The 17,110-nt window shown below is 39.1% G+C and overlaps 1 protein-coding gene across 3 annotated transcripts in view; it reads right to left on the bottom strand.

The window, feature by feature from the left end:
• cdh23 (cadherin-related 23) overlaps nt 1–14,708 on the bottom strand; it is a 179,327-nt gene extending 164,619 nt beyond the window's left edge. The window contains exons 1-2 of one of the 3 annotated variants that reach the window (XM_025897324.1): nt 14,325–14,708; nt 1,597–1,690 (exon numbers count right to left, since the gene is read on the bottom strand). In XM_025897324.1, the coding sequence (XP_025753109.1) occupies nt 1,597–1,681 (85 nt within the window). In that variant the 5' untranslated portion in view covers nt 1,682–1,690; nt 14,325–14,708. The remainder of the gene's footprint in view (nt 1–1,596; nt 1,691–14,324) is intronic. The other 2 variants (XM_019366741.2, XM_025897323.1) reach the window with 2 other exon arrangements.
• Between the last annotated feature and the right edge of the window lie 2,402 nt (nt 14,709–17,110).

Below are 17,110 nucleotides of genomic sequence, written 5' to 3'. Positions count from 1 at the left end.
AGAAAAACCATCTGCAAAGACAAAAGTAGGAAGATTTACGTATGGGAGGGATTGTCCATTACAACACAACGGGTTAAAAGGGCCTGTTAAAGGGTTAATAGCGTCCCGTGTTTGGCGAGTGTTCTGTAATGTCAAAAGGCAGAGCAATACAAGCTGTTTTTCAGGGGGAAAGATCAGCGAACAAAGCTGATGGTCTTTGATCAGCTGAACAAGCCGGCAGACCACAGAGACAGCGAAGCAAAAGAAAGGGGAGGCCAACTTGTTTGAAGTGAGAGAGCTTGATAGAGTGAATAGGTGCTTTGAAAGTACGAGCTTTTTGTTCAGTCATGTGCCCGTCTGTGCAGAAGAAGATGCTCATCTCTGGCTTGCCTCTAGCTCTTAAGTTCCAAGAACATGCTTGACAGGGTTTGAAGATGGTTAGGGTGAGGGTTAATAAGCTCCTGTCCGTACCTGTGGTTTAATTACTGCGAAGCATTACGCCAGGCTTGGTTAAAGTAATGCGGATTGATTACAGCTACAAAATAATCACAATGATGATCATAAATCCAATTTGCTGGATCAGGGAGGTAATGCTCAAGAGGAGCACAAGGTCAGTGTGCTAATGGGGTAGTTAGAAGAGGCAAGAGAAAGAGAGGGATTTAAAAGGGGAGGAGAAGAAAGAGGGAGCAACACGGAAAGAAAACACAAGGTGCGAGGTGATAGTGAGAGGTGAGAGACTGGAGGACTCCAGAGAAGGAAGGTCTTGATAAACTCATTGCGCTTGATGGAAAGAGGCTGTGACATTCGCTTAATAACTTTCCACGCTGCTTCAGCGCTGCGCGTGATTGGAGGTGTCTCCTGCCTGTCACCGAGAGACAGTTACCATGACGTTCCACAACAGCGGAGCTTTCTCTCGCTATATCTGCCCCCCCAAAGCCTTCATACTCAGCAAGGAAACAAACCAGACATTTTTTTCTTGGTGGTGCTTATGGCTTAACTATAATAATGTGAGACATTATGCAAGAGACAGTGGGGGAGAGTAGAGCAGGAAAGCGTGAGCGAAGGAATGATAATGAGAAAAAAATGGGAAATAGGATTGAAAAGGTGCACAGGCCAGAAAAAAGTGTGGGAAAGCATTTAGCACGGGGAACAGAGAAGGAAGCAGGACAACTACTCCTGCTATCAACCTAACTAACATAAACTGGCATCTTCCTGTTTTGCCTAGTAACTGATAAAGATACTTAAAAAAACCCATAGTTATTCGTGATGCCTTATTTGACTAACAAAGGTAGATCTACAGTTAAATGTTGACACCACATACATTTTTTAAAGCCTTTTATTCTGGGAAGTTTGACTGATTTAACACCTTTTCAATTATTCAGTTTCAAATTCACACTGTTCTACATATTCACAAAAATAGCTGCCAACTAAAACCACAATTTGCTACTTTTTATCCACGGTCATAAATCAAACTGAAATGCATGCACTACTGCAGGGATTTATGGTAACTGTATAAAATATGCAGCATAAAGACCTTTCCCTAATAACCAACACTCGACAAAATGAAAGTCTAGTCTGTGGATTTACAGATCCTTATTCTTCGCAGCCAGGACTTACCTTCACAGAAAGAGTGGAGAAAGAGGAAGGCAAGGAGGAGCTTGGCGACTGCCATCCTGCCACCTAAACCCACACTCCTCGACATCACCTGCACCTGATAAAAGACAAACAGACAGATTGTTTTGTTTACTAAAATAAGGCCTGATCCTCAATATATCAATGACAGACAACATTTCATCCTCAATTTTACAAGCATTTTCTTGGGTTAAGCCCAACAAAAAAATGGTAATATAATGTAATGTCAGTTCTCTAAAAAAAAGAAGAAGAAGAGAATTTTCTAATGTGGAATTGTTCTTATTTTCAGTGTTTATTTCCAGATGAATTCAGCCAGAAGTTCTTAATGGCTTTTAAATTTATACTGCTCCAATTTAAGTTACCACTTACTGTTTATAATTATTATTATTGGACTGCTTCAGAACAATGAATAGCTTGAACCCATATGGCTGTATGTAAACGACATGTGGGTGTAATGTATTTGAATTATATGACTGGTGCTTTAGCATTTTTTTTTACATTATACTTGTCCTATTTCAAGTGGTGTCTGCAGTATGTTTTATGGTGAACCTGGTGAAGTCCACAAGCTGAAATGTGTGTGTCAGATAAAACAACTGTCCTGTACACTACAAGTATTGCTGGAGCTCTCTAGCCATATAATACCCCAACACAAGCACAGGGTATATCACAAACAATCAACTCATTTCAAAGCGCTTTAATTCACCAGTAACGATCACAACACGTACTGTCGGAAAGACCGTTTTCGAGTTTCATGTGGTTGCTGGTACAGTAGGTAGCATAACAATAGACGTGGCTGCAGTGTCTCCAGACATGCTCGCAAAACTATGGGTCGAGTTTGACTATCGTATGGACATATGCAGTGCAGGGGACACACTGAGCACTTCTGAACATTAGTTTTGTATGTTGAACTTTATGTTAAGCCATGTACTTTGAAATGTACTTCTATGTCCATAGAAGGTCATTTCAGCAGGGCCTCACAGGTAGGCAAACTCATTTGGTGACAACTTAATTTTTGAGTGTTATCTTTCCAAATCCTCCTTCTCCCTGAAGCCCACTGTGCCATCGCTCATGGTAAAAATGGTGCAAATATGGGGCTGCTTTTCCTTCATGTATCTTATAGCAAAGAATGGCAAATGACTAAAGAGACACCAGCGTAAGAAGCATGGATATACAATTCAAATGCTGCTGTTGTGCCGTTAGAGGTGTACTCTATGCAGTGGATTCAATTCCAACAAGGCAGCTAAAATTTACAGGTGAGTGAGAAAGAAATTTAAAGTAAAGAATAGGCTGTCATTGTTTATTGTATAAATATGTGTGTGAGTGTATTTGTATGTGTATATGTCTTGATTTTAGCTATGCATGTGTGTCCCTTTCAATAGGCACATTTGTTTTCATTTGGATTCTAGCTTCCTCTGCATTATTATATTTCAATTCCTGTAACAATGCATTCTGTATGGCTGTCACTATTATTTGTTTTACCTCATCCCTTCATCCTTTCCTTTTCCCCCCTTTTATTCACATGAATTTATCTGTCTGGGACCCCGAACACCTGGCGTTCAGGGGAGTTTTGTTTTGAATCCGCCAAATACTGACATTTAGTCAAGACCCCTTACTGGTCTACCCCAGGGCAGCTGTGGCTACAACTGTAGCTTGCCTCCACCAGTGTGTGAATGTGTGTGTGAATGGGTGGATGACTGGGTATGTAAAGCGCTTTGGGGTCCTTAGGCGGGGCTAGTAAAAGCACTATACAAATACAGGCCATTTACCATTTACTGCCACATCTGGGCAATCCTTCACTGCAACAAGTCCCTGAACTTCACCATGTAGGACGGAAGTCCTTTAAGGCTGTCAGAAGAGGTTTCCATGATCTATGACAACCAAACTAGATAACCAAACAGTAACTGAATACAAAACGCATCAGTATCATTATTTATAAAGGCTGATAAATTAAAATTTGATGGAGATGGAAGAAACACCCTTCAACCATCTTAATGTTGGATAGTTTTTCCACCAGAGGGCACTCTGCAACTTCCCTGTTGGTAACACAGTTGCAGAATAGCAGGAACACAACAACTAAATGATCCAAGCAGACAGTGTGAACAAGAAACCCATGACCCCTCACAAAAGTCTTTTTAAACTCTACAGTCAAGTAAATAAGTGCACATAACAAGTATTAGGGAAATTAGTTTATGTTTCATGTGTCTGATAGAAAAAATAGCGGTTAATAGTATCAGAATATTGCATATTTGTTACTGGTCTTAACTGGTATTTGACACAATGTGTCAAACTTGTTAAATACAACACAGCTGGACCTAATGGTGAAATGTTCCTTCTTGATGCTTGGGGCTGATCAGTCTGAATTAGAACTATCAATAAAGCCATTTCCCAGCTGTCTACTCCAAAAAGATCTTAAGAAATTGTACACAGAGAAGTGAGCAAAGTCATTCAATGTATTTTAATTCTTTTTTTTAATCCCTTTAAAGCATTTTCTATATGTCTGTAGTTCTATATAGGATGAAGTCATATTCTACTGATTCTCTTAGAAGAAAGGCAAATGCCTGAAAACAAAAAAAGACATCTTTGTAAAATATTATTGTTGTGAAAGATATAATTTAATGCCTTGAAATTTGTACTAAATATCTGTTGTGCAATATATCATTTTTATTTACCCTGTCCTAGATATTAATGGTGGATATTTACATTGCTGTCTGAAACACATCCCTCAGTCTATTACCTACACACACACACACACACACACACACACACACACATAATCCAGACCCTTACTCAGTCTTCCTCCAAATGCTAACGGACATTTCTGAGATGACAAATGGGTGAATATGACTGACGGATACTGGTCGAGACTGACACATTAGATCTGAAAGCGTTGGGAGCAGCCATGGAAAATAAAAAAAAGTCTTACTGCATCAGCATCGCTGCTGTGACCTGGATGCAGGTGGATTCATTATTAAACATTCTCACAAATATGCATTCCTCCAAAAGTTGCAGACGGACAATACTGCAGCTGGAGGACGAGGGAATCTCACACATCGACCTGCCTCCTGTTTTATCTATGTGTGTAACCTGGATTGTGCCTATCACTCCAGGCTCCTATTACAGCCTGCCTGAGGCATAAGCAAAGTAACCAGCTGCTAAGTACTGCTTTGAGCAAATGACAAACTTGAAAGTTATTCATAATAACTTAACTCTAAAAATTCAGTAAAAAGTGAAAAACCATGCATTATTTAAATTTGGCAACCTTTATGCAGTGATCTTTTGCAGGAGCACACTGTTTCTAGTTCTCCGGTCTATGCTAAGAATGTTTCCTGTCAAAGCTGTGACCCTTTTACTTAATTTTCATTTCTGTGAAGAGACAAAAGTTGCCGCGAGCTAAATGCGATGAGTAGGCTTGGTAGTGAGCAACGACTGGGTTGGTCCAGCCAAAGAAATTTACACATAAACACACTGGAATAGTATGATGCACCACAGCTCAGGTTGGTTCCAGAAAAAATGTTCTACCTCAGACCCCTCAGGACATGCTATGACTCTATGATAACAGTCTGACCCTGGGGGACAAACTCGTGGCGCATAATCCTCAAAAACAACAAGCATACTCTTGGTTATGTTCCTGTTCCTGGAGCCTGCATGCGTTTTGAACTGTAAAGACTGTTGTGGAGTCCCCATGTCATAGCACGTAATGCCAATGATGAGCCTTGATATGCAGGTTGGGACTAATTATTAGAACCTTTTGGGTAGTGTGCTCCCCAGGGAGAGCAGATAACAGCTACGGGGCCCCAGAGTTCCTGTTCCACACACTGGTTATGGTTTGGGAAGCATGATAAAGTTTTAATGATTAGCTGCACTCACAACAGTAATAACATTTATAATAATGCACTTTTTCTAAACTTTTAGCTATTTTTCAAAATTCCTGTTCAGAAATTAAGATGACGGTCTGCATCAGCCACTGATTACTCCTATTTTTATACCAACATATGAGCCACAAGACAGTTAGTGAACCAACAAACTAATAGACTGTAACTGACATACTGCTGTCAGCATGTGCTGAGGTACACTCAGCTGCTCCTGCACCTTGCGGGGCTCTCGTCATTCATCCAGCTGTGAGAGAATTTATGCAGCAGCAGATGCCAAAAGCCAGATCCATGTTCACTTTCTCTTTCTATAATGAATTACGGCCATTTATGATCTCACATAGTTATGACAGTATTGGCCTCATTGTTAGAAGAAGATTTGACTCTCTGTCTGATGTTCACGCCTCTGCCAGCCCCTCAGCGTCTACAGTATCTGCAGTGTGATTCTTTTAGATTAATGTGGTTTTGATACATTTTGCCCTTTGGCTTTCAAACCTTGAAACTTTTATAGATTATTACAGATATATTACACATGTTTACATATTATGGACAGCATGTCTGTGGTCAAAGCAATAAAGTTACTTTCGAATATACATGGCCAATCTCCCTCATTGAACTGTAGACATCAGAAATAGGATGATTTTACATGTGTTGTTTTTATCTGACGACAAATAGGATGAGAAATGAATCAAGAATAAGTCAAAACCGACGTTCAGAACTTCAGCCCCATGTTTCCTAATTCTGTGATTTTTTTCCATTTAAAACATATTACTGTGTGTAGTCACACTATGTGTATTATGTGTTTTGTCGTAATACCATGTGTGTTGAATCGAACCTGTCCAGTCTGAACATGGAAACATCATGAAGGAAAAGTCAAACACTAGCCGACTGCACAGCTCAAGCATTGTGTTCCAACGAAAAATGCTGCGTCCAATCTTTGGACACGTATTTGGCTTTAGCAAAAAAAAAAAAACCTCAAACAAAAAGAAGGAAAGAGAAAACTCAGTGAAAAATCATTTCAACAATGCTTGTGTAGGTTTAATGGTTTGATTCACTGGTTTAATGCTTGTTTCATGGCTTTTGAAACACATTATATTATAAATTTAGCAAAAAGAAGCATAAATAACTGTATTCAAGATGGCAGGGCAACATGGCCGCTTCCACAAACCAACTGCGTTTTTTTAATGGATTAATTTTAAGTTTCTGAGAACGTATCAGTTTTTCGAAGATCTAATCACATGCTCCATAATGTGATCTTATCACACAAGCCAATTTGTCTGAAATACAACATATTCCCAACCCCTCTTGTTATGTTGTAGTGCAGCTTGAAACATTATTGAAAATGAAATGGTAATTAGATTCGTTAAGTTTTTAACTCAGCCTATTGTGTGAACATGTGCAGTTCAACATGCATACAGTATGTATCACTGCAATCACTTCACAGTAGGGGAGTGTGGGAAGGTGAAGGGTTGCAATCAAACTCTGTATAGCTCCACGGGAACACTAACCATGGCCACGTGTCTTACACACTCCAAACTTAAAACCAATTCTTTGATAGCAGACTTTGTATAAATGATGTACGAAAGCGAAACTGGAGAATATTTCTAAGCATGTTCATGAAATATGTGTCCCCAAACAAAAAAAATTAGGAGCATTGTATAATCAAAGACACAGATTTAAACCATGTTTTAAAAAAAAAATTATTAACCAAGTTTTGTTAAAAACTGGAAAAGCTGAACTCAAAATGTGCCAATTAAACTGCAGAGGACTCGACTCAGCAGGAGGTGTTCCTCAAACCAACCTGGGTCCTTCTCCAGCACTGTCCCACTCCACTGGTAATACTGTCACCATCTATCAATCCTTCACCACCAGCTCCCCAGTTTCTGTCAGAGCTACTGTTCATCTCCTTCTTTCTCCCATTTCTGTTTTTTCTACCTGATTTTTTCATGTTTTTCACTTTTTAGTCTTCTCACTTTTCTGCTATTAGTGTTTTCTACGTTTTTCTGATTTACCACGCAACTCGATTCTGAAGTGGGGTAGTCCAAAAAATGTCTGAGGACCGCTGTGCTAAGCTTTGGAAGAAATCATATCTACTACTAAAATATAGATCAGCAACACAACAAATACATATTTTTAAGGGCCGTGCTCTTTTTATTTGTGGGTAAGTAAATCTCATCGAAACTACACTTCAAAAGGAGAACCTTGGGCTGTTCTTGAGACTCGCTTGTTGTGGTTAGAGGAGCTTATCTTTACCTGTAAATGTTGGATCACAAGTTTCTCACACTTACGCACACCACAATTTAAGTCCAATAGTCCACTTACTGTCTATTTAATATTTAGGGAAACCTTTTTATACATGTCCTGGTGGTAAAGTTTGGGATAGCGGTGATCCACGTCTGTGTAATGATTTACAACCCCAGAGTTTATCTGACAGCGATATACCTTTTAAGGCACCATAAAGTTAAGAGTAATATCTGAACCCAGTGTGTTCTGTCCAAAGAGGCTTGCCTTCCCACATGGTATCTCCTGGCTTACACCACTCGATATTATTGATTACATGGCAATTGTGTCTGACTTGCTTTAATCTCAAAGGCACCGTTTTCAGGGGAGAGTGTTGGACCTCAGCAGGCAGCCAAATCTGGGTTATTACAGCAAATCAATGAGTGATTTCTGCCTGCCCTTGGTGCTCATAAAAAAGCCATCACTCATTAGCACAGTGATCACAGACAGATTAGCAGACATTTGGCTTTGTCAGGGAGGAGGGAGGGGCAGCACCGCTCTGATGAGCTGAGTAATGTCTTCCTTCCCGCCCTCCTGATCTCTTCATCTCCAATATGACATGACTTTCTGAAACCCTTAGTCAGCAAACCTCACTTACATGACAAGAGTGCAGTGTAAACAGGATGCCATTTGGATTGCAGGGCATGCAGTGCTTTCTGAGTAGAAATTGTAATCAAACTGGCACAGATCCCTGATTATAAGTGAACTGATTTTGTCAAAGTCTTGAGAAAATCAAGCCAATAGCCACTGAGATACTATATCCTGGAAAACAACACATGTCCAGCCAAATACCTAACAGCATTGGTAATTATCAAAATCACTTTTTATGCTTCAGTAATGGTTAAATCCACCAGTGTGAGCAAGCATTTAAATTAAAATTATATTTTTAATGCTTAGAATTTTCAAATTTACTGTTTTACAAAATAAAATGTAAGAAATTAAAAGGTGTTATTTTTTGATTAAGATGCTAAATTACAGTTGTGTACTTTCAGTCCAGAACAGAACAAACTAGCTTTAGTGGTTAAATGTTATGCTTGATTAATTTCAGACTTCTCAGACAAGTCCGGGTGTGCCGGCTCAAATTTGGGTACAAAAATGTGAATTCTGCTTATTATTCTCAAATTGAATAAAAATGTATTTTTTTACTTTTAATCAGGTTTTTGACTGATTTTTAAAATATTTCTGTTTTATTGTTTTTATGACAGTGACCTAAGCCCAGTCTTCTAATAACAATGTGAGTTGTCATTCATATATATGCACACCAAACTCTACACAAGGCTTAAGGAACTGGAGAAAACATAACATAAGCTGCTTCCAGTTCTCAGATGAGCCGAAGCAGGTCCCTGCTGATTGGCTTGTTCAGAAAGCAGCTGGAGTGAAACCTCCCTTCAATAAAAGATCACTAACTCCCCACTAGAAGATATGGGGGACTGTAGATCACATGCCAAGACAACACTGTTCTTCCAATGGAGATGCCTGCATCGGCTTTGATCCTGTATGGGCTGACAGTAGTGCCTTGCAAAACACGGTAGGGGAGAGGGAGCAGCTTACACAGAACCTGAGGAGATGGTAATTATCCAGAACAGCACGGGAGCACTGAATGGCGCATCATTACAGCAGCCTGTAACAAAACGCTTGAAAAGGCGCAATTGATACACCCTGTCCCGTGTTGACCAACGCCACAACGTGTGAAAAGCAAGTTACCATCAGCGCTGGGTGCAACACATCCAAATGTTTAATAAGGTATTGCTGTTCCTAAATTCAGTCATCGTATTACAGTTACTAATAAAACAATTATGGTGTTACTGGCGTGACCCAAGAGTCTGTCCTCAGCATGTTCAGTGTTACATGGGATAATAACAGTAACAACAGGGTTTCAGGGATGTTGGAGCAGGGGCAGGGAAAGAGTGCAAAAATAGTGTAGTGCTTAAAGAGACATCTGGTGAAACATTTCACAACTCAGTTAATTAACAAGATGATTCAATATAAGAAAACATTACCATCCCAGAGGGATTTTACATATCCCCAAAATTTGGAAAAGTCTAAAAAATGAAATGCCTAACCATGAAATGATTGCCAGAAATCCAAGTTTCTTACAAAATGGAGAGTTCATTGAACTATCTCACAAATTTGTAAAAATAAATAAATGAATAAATAAATAAATAAATTAAATGTTAATTTCCATATTTAACTATTAATTTGCATCTTATTTGCTGGCATTTTTTTATTGTTCAAAAATGTATTGTTTTTCAGGGGGGAAAAAATCACACTGATGATGCAGAAGTCTCCAAAACTCACAAAAAACTGCATGCATCAAAAATGATGCTCAAAGAATTAAGGGGTTAACAAATATGAGATAACAGCATTAAGGCCAAAAACCAATAAAAGCCCCTCAGAGGCAAAGTTCTCCAGTGAAAATCACTACATGGGCTCAGGGATCATTTTTTAAAATCCTGTGAACTGTTAGCAAAGACAGTGCATCACTCCAACTACAAATGTTAAAATTCTAATATGCAAAGAAAAGAAAAACATATAAACAAGATCCACAAAAGCTGCTACCTTCTGAGCTCATCTAAGATAGACTGGGATGAAGCTCTGGAAAATCCAGTGCTCTAACCAATCAAAATCCGAATACTTTGGGGAAATCACGGAGGCTGTGGGCTAAAGAGCAGAGGGACAAAAATCAACACCTGTGACAGAGTAGGCATGTGTTATTACAGTATGGTAAAGGAGCACATTTGTGGATATACAAGTCTTTTAAATGTTTAGGTGATTAAGTGCTTACGCGCGGATGATAAATGATGATGATATATGTACGCTATGAAAGCCAAGAACGGTTCTGAAGGAATGTCTTTAATATTAATTTGCCAGAAAAAGTGAGAACAGTTGACTAGATCCATATTCGACGCAATGAAAAACAAACACAAAATGATGCACAAAAAAAAGTATCATAATGGACTTTTGTGGGGAGAAAAAAAGATGAACATTACAGCTCGTTGTCTCATAAGATTTTCATTTAAAACACCACAGCAGAGTCAGACAGCTGTATCTCCTCCTGTCATCTCCTTTTTCCTAAGTGCACAGTGACAACGCAATCTTAATGCTCTTATTTTAGACTTTTATGTGGTATAAGTATGTAGTGTGAACATAATGATATACTAGGTGACTTTTTCCTCTCATCCATCTACTGCTAAAAAGCCAAGATCGATATACTGTCACGTCCTTGTTGTTCTCAACTCCACTTTCATTTTACTCGGTCACAATGTTTGTTTATCTCCACTCCTGTCAGCCATACAGTAGATACCCTAAAACAGCTTTTTTAAAATCCTTCCCTTTATTTTAGACCATAATCAGAGAAATAACCCACCATCTATTTCAATATACACTATATTTCCCTCAATTCAGGGCTAACCTGTGATTTTTCTTTCTTTCACACTCAGATTCTGTGACGCTAAACAAATTTAACTCCTCCATAATCTGAACTGATTGCTTCCTTCCCAAATTTTCATGTCAGCCATAAAACGCCCGTATCGTCACCAGGCTCTTTCTCCACTTGGCCTTCATGCGCTGCGATGAGCTTGGTAACGCTGTCCCAGCAGAGGCCCGAGTGTATATCAGACAACATAAACACAGACAGCTGTGTCACAGGGCAGCCGATAGCCTGTAGAGACTCATTCATCTCCTTTTGTCTCTGTCTCTGTTAGGATACAGTCATGCTACTCTGCCTGCACTTGACTGTCTATTCTGTTTGAAAGATCAAAACACAACATTTAGCAGCTCCTCTCCAACACAGATGACCTTTGCATCCCAACCATTCACCTCAACGAGTCCTGCCTCCCATCTTTCCTCGCCCTCCTGTCTCTCCTCCCCCTCCATCATCTTCCGTTCTGTTCCACTCCGACTTCAGGGCAGTATTCCAGGCATAAATACCAACAACAAGGATTTGTCACAGAGCTGCCATTAAATTGCTGTTTTGTTTGTTTTACATGGCATGGTTTATTTCCAGGGGAGAACGCATTTCAATATGGTAAATGCTACTGGCTTAGATATGAATCCCCAGTGTTTTCACTACAATGAGTAAAAAGCTTCAGTCTTGTCCTTAGGGAAATTTCAATTTCTAAATTCCTTCATAATGGTTTCACACTTACACAATAAAGAATCAATACAGGGATTAGTAGCAATAGACAGGAACAGGATTATTGTGGATTGTTGGGTTTACAACCAACTCTTTTAGCCATCTCCTTCCCTAAGAGGACACTGTCACTGATCTGATCAAATATGTGCCTTTTGTACACCATTACAAAGAAAAGCCTGTGTTCACATCCATAAGGATGGCAGCACCTGTAAAACAACTGGCTGAGCAAAATCGTCTCCTCTTCCCTCTCCTCTTCTCTAGCCTGTTTTCTTCAGTTCTGCCCGACTGCCTTGGCTGATTTAATGACCACACGTAGTTGGACCAGGAGAGAGGCTGGTGCAGAAATTGGAAAAGTGGGAAACATGCAATGGCTATAATCACAGGGAATGTGGTGTAGTTACTAAAACTGAAAGTCAAAAGGCCGGAAACCTTTCATCTGTGAGCTTTGTGCTGAAAGCTGTCATATGGAGAGCACTGTGTTTAATATACATGTGCACTGTACATAGATGATAATTTTAAAAATCTGTTAAACTCAATTCTGGCTTCTAGAAATCTATTAATTCAAAATAAACAAACATACAAATAACTAGTACCAACATTTCAGCCATCACTTTTTTGTCGCTCAAGAGCAGGTATACAGCCTGTTCAGATGCTTTTACACCTGATAATTAACAGCAGCCCTTTCCCAATGGTTCCACTCACAATTTCCACAGATTAGCTGAGCTGCAGCAATTATGCCAACACCACGGAACAAAATGACTTGCCTCATTTTAATATCTATCACTTTTCCACACTCTTCATTATCTTCCCACCTTTTCCTCTTACGCAAGTTTACCTTTCTTAAACTTTACAGTACTACAGCTTTTTCTTTTTCTTGTCTTTATCCTCTGCTCTGCTTCCTGCCTGAGACCTCATACAACAGTCCAGTCCAGTCACCATATCTGCAATTCATTCCTCTATCCCTCATATTGGGTTTCATTTGAGGCTGCCAGTCAAGGCGTCTGTCAGATATGGACTCTCCGTTTCACTATTTTTTTCTCGTATTTTTGAACTTAAAGAATGACAGTGACTCAGAAAGGGCAACTGTCAGAGGCGTGCTTTCCCCACATAATGCATGAAACACTGAAATAGTTTCTCTCCAGTTTATCACACGCAGAATATAAAACATGAGATTCTTTGAACAGAAGGTCACATTCTAACAATCGTTTTAAAGGCTTATGAAACAAGCAAATGTGGTTTTTATGGTATATTTTAACATTATAACCAAAGTCACAATAGCATAGCAATTATATTTGCACTTACAGTATATACAAGTCCACAACAAACAAGGATGAAAGAAAACCCAGAATATGGGATTACCAAGGCCAAAATGATCTCGCAGTGGATTACAATAAAAGCAGTGACACTCTTTCAGTTCTCAGAGGAACAAAAATCTTGTTGACTGTTTAATTAATTAATCCCGATTAAAACTGCAGCTGCTGATTACAATGTTTAATCTGAATTATACTGTTTAAGGCAAAAAGATATTCCCATATTAGCCTTGATTGCAAGTGATTCATTACTGCTATGGTGAGAAGCTTGCTCACATAAATAAATAAATACATGAAAACATATAAAGTGGATTTCTGCTCACTTTATCAGGTTTACAGTTTGAAAAGAACTTGATTGAGCTACTCTTTCCTCATTGTCACATATTTCACTTTGCTAGAGGCAAGCATATAAAGATTTCATTCAGTTTCATAACAACCACAAGTACACCGGCGCTACTATGCAAAGCTGCAGCATCACCTATTTATGAAGCAAATCCACACACACGCATTTATAAATATATAAAAGTTCTAAGTAAGCGTTGCGTCGCAGCGGTGTTCAGGTGACACATGAATAAGTAAGTGGGCACCGGGGCGCTTCCCAGCAGGCACTTCTAGAGTCGCCAGGGCTACCTGAGATAACACCGTACACCTGACACCTCTGCGCAAGAATGCACGCTACCTCACATGTACGGTCTCTTTAGTTACTCTGACAAAATAACATAAGAAGAATTTGATGATACAGCAGCAACAGTTGGACAGAGGCGTTACAGAAAACGACGCAACTTGAATGAAGTGCAGGTGCTGTTTTTTTAATGTCCAAAATTTCTGTAAAATCTTACCACATTAAAACATTAATTGCATCACCAGGCAACTAGTTCCAAAACTCTTCTTTGTGCGGAAATTGAAAACGCACTGCCTCACGAAATGCCGAAGTCAGACCTATTTGTGAGCATAAAAAGTCGCAAATTGCGGCACATGGTGATGGAAGTGTTAGAGCAGATCACGCAAAACATTATTATTTATGTGGAAACCTCTTCCCTGTTGCAGTCATCACTCCATTTCTGCTTTGTGTCCACAAACTCACAACTGTGTGATCATGCCATTATCATATTGTCCTACCTTCCTCGTCCGTGTCCGTCGCTGGCTGGGCGCCTTTAGACTCGATTGCCTGTCCTGCTGTGATGCGTTACCAAGTATCTGCTCCCCTCTCCCTCTCTCCTTTCTCCCCTCTCTCTCTCTCTCTCCGTGTCTCTCCCGTTAGCTTTACTCTATCACCACCAACGCCCCGGTGATTGCAAATTTCAAATCTCAGTGTTCAAAATTGCCACTGCAAACCCACCAAGCGCAGCATAAATCTTCTCTTCTCCGAAGCTCCCATAATGTCCAGCGTTATACCCACTGCTCCATAGCCAGGGTAGCACTCCAACAGGCACCATAACTTTTAAATTATTTTCTTTCACATTTTTCCCCCTGTTTTTCGCATAAGCCCTCGAGCACAAATCCTTTCCCATATGTCACCACATGATTTGCATATTATGCTTTTATTGGGGCATTAACTGATTGCAGCTTCTTTTGCAAAAGCAAGCATACAGGAATGGCCCGGCTGCTGCGTTTAGGTCAATGACAAACAGATATGTTGAAAATCATCTGCGCGCTTCACCAAAACAGAATAAATTTAGTGCGATTACACAGATCTTTTTATGAGCTTCTACATAAGCTCATGAGCTGATATATTGCACAGATTAAATTTGATATCAGTTAATCACAGAGCTCATTGATATGAGGCGAATAGTCAGTGCGACACCACCACCTAGTGTATATTATAGGAATTACACGTATTACATATAAGAATTGTCGAAATAAGGCAACCTGTGAAACCCACATGAGAAAAATTTGGGGTTTCTCTCTTTAGTATTATAGAGTAGTTTTTACCCTAAAATTATAATTACACGAATACGTTACAACTTCAAACTGTAATATGAAGGATTTGTTTTTTAAATGAAAATTTTAATGCCATCTCCTTCTCTCACGGTTTTATTACATTATAGTTATGTACTCTTAAATTTTTATTAGTTTGTCTGTAAAGCACTTTGAATAGATTTTGCTATGTAACGTAAATAGATGTCTTTGATCATTTTTTTTTAACTTTCTTGGAAGATCTGCAACTGAAACTGTGAGAAATATGTGACGTGTTTCAGCTTTTCTGAAATCAGTAACACTAGCAGGTGCCTGCCAAAAAGAAGCTGAAACTTGGGTTTGCTAATATATGCCATATGAATATGGCATATATTAGCCAAGGGCAAGAAAACCCCCTTTATTACCAGGCCGGTGATATATAGAACACTTGCCTCCATCAATAGACTGCAAAATTCACTGCAACATGTGACTGCACAAGGGCTATAGATCACACTGTACCTGTGCAAATATAGTACTGTATTAAACTTTTGAACTACCCCTCATTTTTTTAATATTTTGCTTCCAAGGGCCCAGATTTTCTAATACATTTTTAAAGTGGTCTTCGGCAATAGTTCTCCAGGCTTTGTGAAGCTTTTTTACCTCACCATTTTCAGGTCAAGTGTATTTATTAAGACACTTAACACTGGCTGAATCATTCAAGCACAAAAAGGGTACCGAATGCAATGGATGAACACAGCAAAGAACCAATTTTAAATTGTATCTTTAGACACTTTGTTACTTTTTTTTCCATTTCTTTAGCTGAATAGAAAATTTGACAGCCATAAAATTCCCAGAGAACTATTAGCCAAAAAACTTGGCCTATTTTGATATGGATTGCAGTGTGTCTTTAAAAAAAATCTGAGGAAACTTGATGGGTGGAAGACAAAATAAGAAGTGGCAGGTGAAAAAAACTGTCTACATCAAAGACTTGTAATATGACCTATGTTGATTCCACTCTCGGTGGAAGGGTGGCTGTCATATAGCCATTCCTAACAAATGGAAACAGAGACAAAAGCTCAGGTATGCCAAAATACACAAAAACTGGACTGAAAATCAGTAGCATCACTCTTATGGAGTGGACTGGAGAAGTCAGGAGAGACACACTGCCAGTGCAGTAAAAGCCTACCTGGACAGTAAACAAACAATGGAACTCCATCAGTCATGAATTGGCCTCCTCAGTGCCGGGACATCGACATTACTGAAGCAGTGTGGGATCATCTGGACAGACAACAGAACAAAAGGCAGCCAACATCCAAAGAAGAGCTTTGTGCGTCCTTCAGGAAGCCTGGAGAACTATTCCTGAAGACTACTTTAACAAATTACACGAAAACTGCCAGAGAGAGTTCAGGCTGTGTTTAAAAACAAAGGTGGTCCTACCAAATTTCACCTTTTAATCTCTTTAGAATTGCATAGTCTTTGCCATATATATGCTTTATTTTCATTTATGTTTGGCTGTGTTTTATTATATCTCTGTACCTATTTCTGAATTTCTATCAATAATATTTTTGCACAGTACTGTACTGATTTCTCATTGCAAAAAAATGGTTTTACAATAAAATATTAGCAATTCCACTGTTGCGGTTTTAAACGCATCTACAATGCTGCACTGTGCCGACATGACAAGACTATCATGAGAGTGCCTCCAGTTGTGTGTGCAGGTCTTTTATTTTGAACTTTAGCTTATTGAGGATCAAATGCTTCAGGATAGATATCAAATAAATAAAACTTTCTTATTTGTGTCCTACCAAAAGGAAACACACATGAAAACCAGTCTGGGAGTGATTTAGAGTTTGCTTGTTTGTTTGTGTTCAGGTCAATATGCTGTTGTTCTGAGGATATTTGTTTTTCTTTTGAAATACAAGTGATACAGGTATGGAGCCTAAAAACAGAAACACACAGTTTCAACTATTTTCTAATTAGGATTCAGTGATATTTTGCTGCTCTCTAGT

Source organism: Oreochromis niloticus, linkage group LG13 (genome assembly GCF_001858045.2).
Source record: "Oreochromis niloticus isolate F11D_XX linkage group LG13, O_niloticus_UMD_NMBU, whole genome shotgun sequence".
Classification (NCBI taxonomy): Eukaryota; Metazoa; Chordata; class Actinopteri; order Cichliformes; family Cichlidae; genus Oreochromis; species Oreochromis niloticus.
This window is presented reverse-complemented; position numbering and strand designations above follow the sequence as displayed.